Source organism: Pseudophryne corroboree, chromosome 11, assembly GCF_028390025.1.
Source record: "Pseudophryne corroboree isolate aPseCor3 chromosome 11, aPseCor3.hap2, whole genome shotgun sequence".
In the NCBI taxonomy this organism is placed as follows: Eukaryota; Metazoa; Chordata; class Amphibia; order Anura; family Myobatrachidae; genus Pseudophryne; species Pseudophryne corroboree.
Window position 1 is genome coordinate 149,032,594 of NC_086454.1, and position 12,849 is coordinate 149,045,442.

The 12,849-nt window shown below is 44.8% G+C and overlaps 1 protein-coding gene across 4 annotated transcripts in view; it reads right to left on the minus strand.

The window, feature by feature from the left end:
- Positions 1–984: 984 nt before the first annotated feature.
- VEGFB (vascular endothelial growth factor B) overlaps positions 985–12,849 on the minus strand; it is a 62,642-nt gene continuing 50,777 nt past the window's right edge. For all 4 annotated transcript variants that reach the window (XM_063944947.1, XM_063944945.1, XM_063944946.1 and 1 more), the window contains 4 exons: positions 7,827–7,859; positions 4,581–4,667; positions 4,187–4,309; positions 985–3,452 (listed from right to left, as the gene is read on the minus strand). In XM_063944947.1, the coding sequence (XP_063801017.1) occupies positions 3,431–3,452; positions 4,187–4,309; positions 4,581–4,667; positions 7,827–7,859 (265 nt within the window). In that variant the 3' untranslated portion in view covers positions 985–3,430. The remainder of the gene's footprint in view (positions 3,453–4,186; positions 4,310–4,580; positions 4,668–7,826; positions 7,860–12,849) is intronic.

Genomic DNA, 12,849 nt, shown 5'->3' on the forward strand with positions numbered 1-12,849 from the left:
GAGACTATACACTAGCATTGGGCAGATGCAAGTTTCCATGGTGCATCTAAAAACGCACCAATCGGTATTGAGCATCTAAAGATGCCCCTAGTGGGTGTCTCAGTCCTTGCCGATGCAGAAGCACAGATGTACACCAGGAAAGGACTCATAGCGGTCTTTGCATAAAGTTGCAGAGGCAATACAAAAAGAGAGCCGCACCATGGGCACTGCAGCATCTGACTCAGAATCAGCGCCATTGTTATTGGGTTTTCTGCTTTAACAGTATTTGAATTTGCAGCTTTATTTATATGTTTATATATCCAAATCACTGTCATTAAAACTAAAGGGCTGATTCAGATCTGATCGCTGGGCTGCTAATTTTGCTGTCCTGCGATCAGATAGCTGCCTCCTGCAGGGGGAGTGTAAATTTGCCGTGCAAGTGTGCGATCGCATGTGTATGCCGAGCTGTGAAAATTTACTTTGTGAAGTGTGTGCACAACCCAGGACTTACTCCTCCAGTGTGATGAGAACGGGCTGATCTGGGCCCGAGCTGACATCACACACCCTCCCTGAAAACGCTTGGACACGCCTGCATTTTTGCAGACACCCCCTGTAAACGCTCAGTTGCCACCCACAAAAAGACTGTCACTTACCTTGCGAACGCCCATGCAATCAGATTTTTTGAACCATCTCTTTGCTGACCGGCGATGCCCATTGTTGCTGTCCGATGCACATACGCATTGCAGTGCATACGCGTTCGCAGGTAGGACCTGATCACCCGCTGAGCGTAAAAAAAACGCACCACAGCTGCTATCAGGTCTGATTCACCCCCTAGTCATCTAGTAGTTGTGAATACGTTTTAATGCATCACATTAATACTGTACATATATAACACTAGGTAACAATAACACACCCAAAACACATTATCTTTTAAAATATTTTATAGAGATAAATGTAGTTATAAATAAAATTTTCACATACATACATACATACATACATACATACATACATACATATACATACATACATACATACATACATACATAAGGTAACAGAGAAATGATAGAAAAATGATTCATGCTTAGAGAAACAGACTAATAAGATGTACGGGTAAATAAATATAGCCTTTGTTAATATTACTTATTATCAATATCATACCATGAATTGCAAGGTAAATACATGCTATGGGCACTACATAAATTGGGCCTAAAGAGAATTACACACGATGCTTACTGGAACTGATTCAGATTTGGAAGCAAGGCAGAAAAAGCACGTCGGTTTGTGCCTGGAACAAACCTTTTTGAAATGCAAGCCAAGGAAATACATTTAAAAAATTTTCTGTGCAGGGTAAATAGTGGTTACTTTTGCATGTAGCCCACAAATATTGGCTGCTTTATTTTTACACTGCAATTTAGATTTCAGTTTGGTCACACCCACCCAAATATAACTCTCTCTGCACATGTTACCCCACCTGAGTGCAACATGGTTTTGCAGTTACTTGCTTTTTTTTTTCTAAATAACCCCCATTATGTAATATAAAGTCACACTTGCCCAGTAGATTACTTTACTCCTGACTACAGCGGTAGGACTGAAGTGTTAGAGTGTTTGCCATTGTACAACACTGTGAAATACGTTAGTGATATATAATTCTATTGCAATCCACAGCAACTGCTGAGCAATCAGTTTCCATCTTGTTAGCACAAATTAGATTAACTAGTCGACAACACTGGTCCAAATCAAGCCCCCCCCCCCCCCCCCCCAAAAAAAAAGACAATGTATTGTGTGTTCTACAATGCATTCCTTCAAAGTTTATTGTATCCCGACAGTTAACTGTATACCGATAGTGTTACAAAGAATTCATTATACAGTATCGACTGAATTTAGGGCAGAAAAAAATTGGCAAGGGCTTTGCTACAATTTACAACCCAAAGGGAAAAAGCACGCACGGCATCCCCCACGCAATGCTTCTTCTATGGGAAAAAAATCACGACTTTGACATCTTATTCCTCAACATCCTGACCACTTATCAAAATTCTGCGACCCTATTGCACATCTGCATCACACACATTATCCAATGACACCTGAGCCATCAAAACTGGTGTTGTCATTGCGGAGTAGTTGCTCTCACAAAAAAATTGCTTAGCCATTTAAATATATAGATGCGCGCATTTGGTCATTATGGGTTAGTGCACAGGGTAAGTTGGCCAATACATGCTGTTACTATTTACTGATATGGATAGCTGCATCTTATCTGTATGTTCTGGAAGAACGTTTAATAAAATAAAATGTAATGGTGCCCGCTACAGCCATTGGGTTTAATTCAGAGTTGATCGTAGCCGTGCAAAGTTTAGTTATCAGTTACTCAGACATGCGGGGGGACGCCCAGCACAGAGTTAGTCCACCCCGCATGTCTGGCCCTACCCGTTCCCCCCGCACAGATAAAAAAGCATTGCACATACTTTACGAGTGGCTCCCTACGTGCGCAGCTCCTGCGCGTTGGCAGGGTGCTACTCGTTGCTGTCCGGGTCACAGTGGCTCTGTGTGACATCACACAGCCGCCGCGTACTGGCCCCCGCATGGTCCAGGCACGCCTGCATTGCCTGAACCATGCCCCTAAAACGGCCCGCCCAGCGACCGCCTCTGCCTGTCAATCAGGCAGAGGTGATCGCAGGGCTGAGATGGCCACCGGCTGTCTGGCATGTGCCGGCGCACTGCGGCGCCAGTGCATGCGCAGTTCAGACCTGATCGCTGCTGTGCGAAAACGCACAGCAGCAATCAGGTCTGAATTAGGCCCATTATCCTTTGCGCCCAGTGCTCTCGGACCAATCTGTTCATTCAAGGCTTTTTTGTTTGATATTCATACAAGCACCTTTAGTATGTCATATACATATGTAACTTATAGCTATTATTTATGGAAAAAAGCAAAGAGTAAATGAACACTTAATTTAAAATAAAATTGTATTAATAGATGCCTTAATGGTATGGTTATACATATTTTTCGAAATTGGCAAAATATACAGAATATAAAAAATATTTTTTTGTTTGCCAAAACCTGAAGTCACAGCTGTAAAATGCTCTCTTTTAAAAAAAAGCAAATTGTTGCAGGCATGGGGACAGTATACATAAAAGATACAGGCATAGCTTACACCCGTCCCACCACTGCATGAGTGATGTATGTTACAGTCATACCATACGCCTGATATACAGTTCCTGCACCAACAAGTCATCCTTTTATACGCCACCCAATGTGATTAAGTGTACCATGGGGTGGCAGTTGCCACGTCTACACTCACTGTACACTGTAACCGTGATATTCAAGAGTACATTTTCTCCAGCCACTTTTCTGGTTTCACCAGTGAGGAGCCAAGGTCTGACGCAGTATGGTGCAGAGTCTTCCACGTATGAATAATTAACCATTGAAACTGAGATCATTCTATTTCTTAGGAGACTGTCAGCTTCTTGGCTTTTCACACCTGTCGGAAGATGAGAGAACTTGTGTTACTGTAATGGTGATGGGGCACTTACAGTCACAAAGTACATAGCACTTGTATAACACTTGGGACCAGTTATACCATGCACTGACCCACTGAAACCATGGGATGCAATGTGGATATGCCAATTTTTGTGAGACATTTCCCATCGCTCAATAGACCGTGCCCAAAAACCTAGAGTCCCGGCAAAATATATGCTGAAGGGAAATTAGTTACTGAAAATGGATGCACAGTAAAAGGTGCTGTAATTCACAGCAGCCAATCAGAGCCTGTACATTTTCTAGAAAATATATGCAGATGATTTATTGGTTGATATTAGATGATAGGAGCTTATATTGCACAATATCAGCAATATAGCTTTATTATCTTTTAAATTCATAATGTAAAAATAAACTTGAACTGAGTTGGTGATGCTGACCAAGAACTTGTCATAGGACTGCTCCTGCACTATATGGCCTACAATGCTAGGTATGGGGTCCTCAGAATATCCATGGCCACATCGGCAACACAAATTGGAATGCCCAGTTATAAACTGGTCGTTTGAGTATCAATCTGGATAGATTTCGTAAGCCAATGTACGTCTGACTTATGTCATAATTGCAATAGGAGTAACACTCCACAATGTGTGTTTCTGCTCTAAGGTACATTCTTCTCATAGTTTCTCTGTCAACCTGCATAAGGTAGGACAGCCAAGAGGCTGAGTCTGAGTGTGTCACCTGCAGCGTTCCTTATTGAGCATCAGTCCTCGTTTAATACATATTTCCTCAGTCCGGTGGCAGACACATTTGCAGTTTTTAGGGTTTAATGTCCTTCGCCGGTCACAAGGTGGACACCTAGACCTGAGGCAGAGAAGAAGAAGATGATTATTCCTGAGGTATTTTTTTTAACAGAGAATTTAAATTACACAGGGTGTCATGTATATCACACTACTATTTTGAGTTGTTCACTATAGTTCAATATTATTGTAGTTCCTGGCCTTATGTACAATGCCCAGTAACATGGCTCCTTTCTCCAGAACCTTCCCCTTTGGTCACTGTAATGTGACATCCCATGATCTTCCGGCTGCTAGTAGCATGAAACACGTCCTTCATCATTGTTCTGGCTACAAACCTGCTGTTCTTAGAGGTTCTTCTTATTCCTTTCTTCCCTTTTCGTCTTCTTTTCTTTGTTTTTTTGTCACCTGAAGCAGAAGAGAGTCTGCCACAGAGAAAAACAGGAAAATGGGAGAAAAGTATTTATGAAGGGCATAAGGTAGTACAATTAAATTAATATGGAAGAAATAAACTGTAATTTTGGAGAAGACTAGAGGCAGGTACAATTAGTTGTGGTCTTTCAAAGTGTGAGATGTCAGCGAGTTAGTAGGCAGATGTAAAACTGCAATGCTTATTAAGGCAAAAGCTGGATGGTTTATCCGTAGTAAAATTGCCATTATATATCTGACTGCTAACTGTCCGAAATCTTGCACTTTCAAACACCTTGTACCTATTAGATTTAGCCCAGTAAGTATATATATATATATATATACACCTTGTACCTATTAGATTTAGCCCAGTAAGTATATATATATATATATATATATAGAACAGACAGGAAAACAGCCCGGCACTCCACTCAGAATAACAGCAACAGCTGAGGTGCCTTCCCAGTTGGAGATACAATATCCCAAGTAGATAGCAATGGTAATATGGGCGGCACTCATGCAGACTCCACAGCGTGAGTAAGATGATTTACTTTATTATGGCCGTAATAAAGTAAATCATCTTACTCACGCTGTGGAGTCTGCATGAGTGCCGCCCATATTACCATTGCTATATATATATATATATATATATATATATATATAAAAGCATACTTAAATGAATAACAGAAGAAAGGGTTCCACACATTAACAGTAAGGACAGATGGCGGTCATCTTGTGACAAGACGGGTGCTGCTCATCTACATTTAAGCTGGGTAGTCACTAGGCGATATGTCGGCCGATCCAGCGGATCGGACCGACATACCATTCACATTGACACATATTGGGCACCCCCGCCATCGTTAGCGATGTCTTCTGGTCGACCTTGCTGCAGGGCTGACAGAAAAATTGCTAGCAATGCCATGCACATCCTCCGTTGCTTCATCATCCCCTTGAATTTGTAAGTGTTTATGCAGGGTCCCGTCACTGTCCAGATCGGCTGGGTACACACTTCGTCTAGTGTGCACTAAGCTTTGGGGTTGGAGGAGAGGAACAATACAGCTGCGTCAATCAAGCTTTTTTCTGTAATCAGGAAATATGATTCAACACAGTAAATTGAATGGGGATAAATTGTGCAAAGACTGTATGTGATAAAACTGGTCAGGCGGCACACGGATCTATGTAAAGGTGAGCAAATGGGCCGTGAGTTAATGTGACAAATGCCGTGTTCCCACAGGCAGAGCTGTAGACTGTTCTGTGCCCCCCGGGTGGGCTGTAAGAGCTGCGGTATGTATGTGGAGATGTGCCCTGTGTCCCAGGGCACATCACCACAACAGTGTGCAGGGGATCTGTGTCCCCTGCAGAGCGTGAGGGTGGACAGCGCTGGGGCAGCTTGTCTGTCCCCAGCGCTGGGTGTGCGGCGGCGGCGGGTGTCTGGTGCAGGGATCGGACGTTTCCCTGCACCGGGCTGGCGGCGGCGGTGGGTAGCGGCGCGGCGGCAATCAGAAGCGCCGCCCGCGAGCCAATCGCGGCTCGCGGGGTGCCGGCCAATCGGAGGTGGGCGCGGCGAGCCAATCGGCGCTCGCCACGTCACAGGCCCCGCCCCCGGCGTCTGACGCCAGGCGGGAGCCGAAGAGGTCGGGCGCGTGGAAGAGCGCTGAAGAGCTCCGGTGGCCGCGGAAGAGGCCAGAAGACTCCAGGCTCCGGGAAGATGTCCAGCGGCGGCTGGACGAGGAGAAGAGACGGCGGCGCCGCTGGCCAGGACGGGTCAGCGGCAGAAGAGGGTGCCGGAGACCCCCGGATCAGGTGAGGCCTCAGTGAGGCTACTCTCACCCCCTCCCCTTTTCCTCCCTAGACCATCTGGGACGGGCATTAGGCCCGGGGGCACAGTTCAGGCACTAGGCCTGTGGCGCAGATAGGAACTTGGGGGTCACCATTAGGTTTGGTGGTTTGGGCGTTAGGCCCAAGCCACCTAAATGGCGCAGTAGGCGGGCATTAGGCCCGAGCAGCAATCCAGGCAATAGGCCTGTGGGGGCATTAGAGGGCATTAGGCCCTAGTTCAGTTTGGTGGCCGCTAGGTACATATAAGGTGACCCTGGGCACTAGGCCCAGGTCACCCAACGGGCAACAAGTTAGGCGGGCGCTAGGCCCGTGGGTGAAGTCAGGCCTCCGGCCTGTGTGCAGTCAGGGGGCGCTAGGCCCAGTGAATAAGTGCCCCCGAGGTGAATAAAGGTGGCACTGGGCACTAGGCCCAGGCCACTCTGAGGTGTTTAGGTAGGCAGGTCCGCTCGGCCTGAGCCCCTGAGAAGAAAGTACGGGAGGTGGGTGAGCTGTGCGGCCCCCACTACCGGGTGTTCTGAGTCAGGTACTTAAAGGGACAGCACCGTGTGATCTTGTAATCCGATATTGTGATGTATGTTGTTACCGTGCAGGGCAAAATGTCTGTTTGTTGTAAGTTTGTGCATAGTTGTGTTGCACCACCCACACAAGCTAGTTTGAGGGCTCTGTTTATGTAGCGAGTGTAGCGGACGCACACTAGGGTAGTTCTTGGCCCTGCACGGCTGTTTTCTCTTTACCTCCTTACAGGGACCTGTAAGTGGAGAAGATCGGAGTGCAAGACTTGTAACGGTGAGTAGCATCTGTGTACGTTTGTCCCTTGTCTGTCCCCGAGCGCCGGAATAGGGATTGCTCACGGACGTGAGAGTGCGAGTGTGTGAAATCTGGGTGGCTGAGGCTTTGTGCCAGTGATGACCTTTCACCCAACCGGTGAAGGTCGCCGTCACCCCTGGGGTATGTCCGGATCCGACTGAAGATTGCCAGGTCCGTTGAAGGTTCCGGTACCTGAAGGTGAGAGAGAGCGGCGCCTGGTGAGTACCGAAACTACACCTGCACGGAAGCAGGCACCACCACACGCACCGCCGCCACCCTCTTACATGTACATCTGGAGTGTCTTGGCACCATGCTAACCCACAGGACTCTGCACTCTCATACCCTTAGCGCTACCTACAGGCTACTATGATCTGGCCTTGCCTATCTATGGTACCGTGAAACTGATACATGGTAAATATTTAGCACAGACTTCAATGTTTACCTTTAAATAATAATTTGATGTAGGTGAACAAATACAGCAGAATAAATAAAAATATATATACAGTGATAAGTAAAGCTGGTTACTGCACCTGATAGGCTTCATTGTGGCGCTGTCATGGGGCCTGCAATGCAGAAAAAGGGTTAGACAAAATGGGCAAATGCATGCAATATTTATTTACTACAAAAATATATAAATATATACAGTAGTGTGCAAAAGTTTTAGGCAGGTGTGGAAAAAATACAGGCAGGTACTTATCCATCATGCAATACCATCAGGGAGGCATCTGATTGGCTCCAAATTAATTCTGCATAGGATAACAAGCCCAAACATACAGCCAATATAATTAAGAACTATCTTCAGTGTAAAAAAAGAACAAGGAGTCCTGGAAGGGATGATATGGCCCACAGAGCCCTAATCTCAACATCATTGAGTATGTCTTGGAATACATGCAGAGACAGAAGAATTAGAGCAGGCCTACATCCACAGAAGATCTGTGGTTGCTTCAAAAATAATTATCTGCTATTCATTCACTTTTGCATTTTGTTAATTGCGAAAATTAAACTATTAACACTTCTATTTTCGAAAGCATTCTTACTTTGCAGCATTTCTTCCACACATACAGTACCTAAAACTTTTGCATAGTACTGGGAATACCCTCAATTGGGCACACAAGTATACAGTAGCCCATGACAAAATCAGAGAGGCAAATGCCAATCTGTGGGCAGTAATACAGAATGAGATCAAAAGCCTAAAATATACCAACATTAGACACTGTTATCGGAGAAGCAAGAATATACAAGACTGCAGAGCCGGTCCTAGGCATAGGCAAACTAGGCAATTGCCTAGGGCATCTGGTATGCCTAGGGGCACAAGCAGCTTCTGCTGATTAAAATGATATGCAGCATGCCTATATTCTGTGTATAGCATTTTGTATGCAGATACAGCCACAGTCGCACACAGTATATAGGCATGCCGCATATCATTTTAATCAGCAGAAGCTGCTTGTGCATCCTAGCCACAGGGGCACAAGCAGCTTCTGTTGATTAAAATGATATGCAGCATGCCTATATTCTGTGTATAGCATTTTGTATGCAGATACAGCCACAGTCGCACACAGTATATAGGCATGCCGCATATCATTTTAATCAGCAGAAGCTGCTTGTGTATCCTAGCCACATAGCAATGCACATAAGATGTATTTTCATAAAAATAGGCACCCAATGTTAGCAGAGCTGCCAGTTGACTCACGCCAGGAACTATGTGTCATTATGTGTATAAGGGCATTAATAATGTGTAACATATGTTTAAGGGGCACTATGTGTGTCATTATGTGTATACGGGCACTAATAATGTGCGGCATATATGTAAGGGACATTATGTGTGTCATTATGTGTATAAGAGCATTAACAATGTGCGGCATATGTGTAAGGGAAATTATCTGTATAAGAGCATTAATAAGGATTGGCATAATGTGTAAGGCGCATTATGTTTAGAAGGACATTAATATGTGTCATATGTGTAAGGGGCATTACTGTGTGGTATTATGTGTATAAATGCATTACTAATGTGTGGCGTTATGTGTATAAGGTGCTCTACTGTGTGGTGTAACGTATAGAAAGGGCACTACTGCGTGGTCTAATGTGAATAAAGAGCAATATGGTGTGGTGTAATGAGAATAAAGAACAATATGGTGTGGTGTAACATGAATAAGGAGCAATTCAGTATGATGTTATGTGAATGAGGGGCACTACTGTGAGCAGTAACGTATATAAGGTAAAGTGATACTACTGTGTGATGTAATGTGAATATGGGACACTATCGCATTATACATTGTGAATAAAGTTGCACTACTGTAAGGCTTAAGTTGAATTGGGGGTACTATTGTGTGGCCATGCCCCTTGCCAGCAAAAACACATACCTTTTTGGGATGTGCGCCGAATGAGCACACTGTTCTTATTTAAATTATTTAAATTAGAAGGGGTAGGAAAACAAAAAAAAAGGACTGCTATGGGTGGGAGGTGATGGTGCTGGGAAAGTGGTGCAGAGTCAGAGGCAGAACTAGCGGTGGTGCTAGGGGGCACCAGCCAAAATCTTGCCTAGGGCATTATATTGGTTAGGGCCGGCTCTGCGAGACTGGACGGTACACTCAGATTTCACCAGACAATTGAAACTGAAAAGTGGCAGTAAGAGTAAGAGTAATGGTTGTTTCAAATGTATGGGGTGTACCACCTGTAGCCATATGATATCGGGCAAATATTTTTGCCATCCACATATTGGCCGCAGATATGAGATCCGGCATGCATTAACTTGCACAAGTTCATACATCATCTATCTCATTAAGTGCCCCTGTGGGTTATGTTATATTGGCAAAACCATACGCTCCTGTAGAGAGCGTATGGCGCTACATAGATCAGCGATAAGAGCTGCGATCAATGGCAAAGGTTCAGATCAGCCGATTGCCAGGCATTTTAAAGAAGCAAGACATAACATGGCCAGTCTTCGGCATATAATTATTGACCATATCCCAGATGATGGGAGACAAGGTGATCGTCACAAGAGATTGCTTCAATGTGAGGCCAAGTGGATCCATATGCTAGACACTGTGAAACCGAGGGGTCTTAATGATCAATTAAATTTGAATGTCTTTTTGTAATATGGAACAGTATCTTCAATAAGTAAACTCTGAGGTTTGCTTTTGAATTATTAATACTGATTTTGATAAATTTGTATTTACATATTTATATGTGGAGCTCCAACTTGTTTTTAACTTTTATTATTGTTAGTATTCTTTGTTATATGTATTGTTTTATCACTTCTTTGTGTATGGTTTTGCTTCCATAGACCCATAAAGGCATCCATACCCGGCCAATGAGACAACGCTGTTGATGACAAAGGATTGAGGTCTGAACACTGTGACGCGCTGTCCGTAAGGGGAGCTTGGCAACCGACGTCGTTGTTAGTAACCACGGGTTGCTATGGAAACCCTAGAGCAGCGGAAGCGGATGGGTCAAGACGTCATACCCGGATGTCGGATCAGCGCGGACGGAGGCGGGAGGGAGCCCGTGGTGTCCGTGGAACAGGTAAGGGTATATAAACTGTATTTTGTTCAATATGCTGCTTATGACCATGCTGCTTGAAAACGGCTTTTAAAGCCGAAACGTTGCACACAAGTTTGTGTCATGGAGTGATTGTTCACTAAGAAGTCTGCAAAGTGCCTTAAATTGGAGGATGCATATATATATATATATATATATATATAAAATTCCATCACATATTCCGACGTTTCGGGGCCATAATGCCACTTTGTCAACCTTGACAAAGGGGCGTCACGGCCCTGAAATGTTGGAATATGTGATGGAATAAACACACTTTTTTGCACTTCTGAATCTACAGTCTCCAAGTGCCGCTGCCTGTTGGACTCCTTTAAAGTTTGTATACTGCTTCCGGAAGGCACCACAACATTTAAGCTGTACAGGTAGGGTGCCGATCCATACACTACGTATATATATATATATATATATATATATATATATATATAGTTCTCAATCATTACTTGCAGCTCCCTTAGAAATGTTCCTCCTTTTAAGGGTTTATCAGCTACAAATCAGTAATCCAGTTGAGGATAACGCTCCCTTGTACCAAGTTTACACCTTGTTGAGGTGAGGGAGTTCGTACATCCATATCACCTACTGGATATCTATGGAATCATAAAATAATTTTTTTTCATGTACAATAGTTCATAAGACCTTCTGTATAAGGCTTTTTATGAATTCATTTTGTTATTAAATAATTTTATTCTAATTGTTTGTTTGGGTGACTTTTTGGTGAGGGGTTATCCACTGTAGGAATCCAGAAAACCCCATCTTCTACAGTATAAGATATATCCATTTGGAAGGACTTCCGTTCTATCTATACAAGAACTTTAGCGCACTCAGGAATTGTTTTTCTCTGACGTCCTAGTGGATGCTGGGGACTCCGTCAGGACCATGGGGAATAGCGGCTCCGCAGGAGACAGGGCACAAAAGTAAAAGCTTTAGGATCAGGTGGTGTGCACTGGCTCCTCCCCCTATGACCCTCCTCCAAGCCTCAGTTAGATTTTTGTGCCCGGCCGAGAAGGGTGCAATCTAGGTGGCTCTCCTAAAGAGCTGCTTAGAGTAAAAGTTTTGTTAGGTTTTTTATTTTCAGTGAGTCCTGCTGGCAACAGGCTCACTGCATCGAGGGACTTAGGGGAGAGAAGTGAACTCACCTGCGTGCAGGATGGATTGGCTTCTTAGGCTACTGGACACCATTAGCTCCAGAGGGAGTCGGAACACAGGTCTCACCCTGGGGTTCGTCCCGGAGCCGCGCCGCCGACCCCCTTGCAGATGCCGAAAAGTGAAGAGGTCCAGAAACCGGCGGCAGAAGACTTTTCAGTCTTCATAAGGTAGCGCACAGCACTGCAGCTGTGCGCCATTGTTGTCAGCACACTTCATAGCAGCGGTCACTGAGGGTGCAGGGCGCTGGGGGGGGCGCCCTGGGCAGCAATGATAGTACCTTATTCTGGCTAAAAATACATCACATATAGCCTCTGGGGGCTATATGGATGTATTTAACCCCTGCCAGGTCTCAGAAAAACGGGAGAAGAAGCCCGCCGAAATGGGGGCGGGGCCTATTCTCCTCAGCACACAGCGCCATTTTCCCTCACAGAAATGCTGGTGGGAAGGCTCCCAGGCTCTCCCCTGCACTGCACTACAGAAACAGGGTTAAAACAGAGAGGGGGGGCACTTATTTGGCGATATGACTATATATATTAAATTGCTATAAGGGAAAAACACTTATATAAAGGTTGTCCCTGTATAATTATAGCGTTTTTGGTGTGTGCTGGCAAACTCTCCCTCTGTCTCCCCAAAGGGCTAGTGGGGTCCTGTCCTCTATCAGAGCATTCCCTGTGTGTGTGCTGTGTGTCGGTACGTGTGTGTCGACATGTATGAGGACGATGTTGGTGAGGAGGCGGAGCAATTGCCTGTAATGGTGATGTCACTCTCTAGGGAGTCGACACCGGAATGGATGGCTTATTTAAGGAATTACGTGATAATGTCAACACGCTGCAAGGTCGGTTGACGACATGAGAC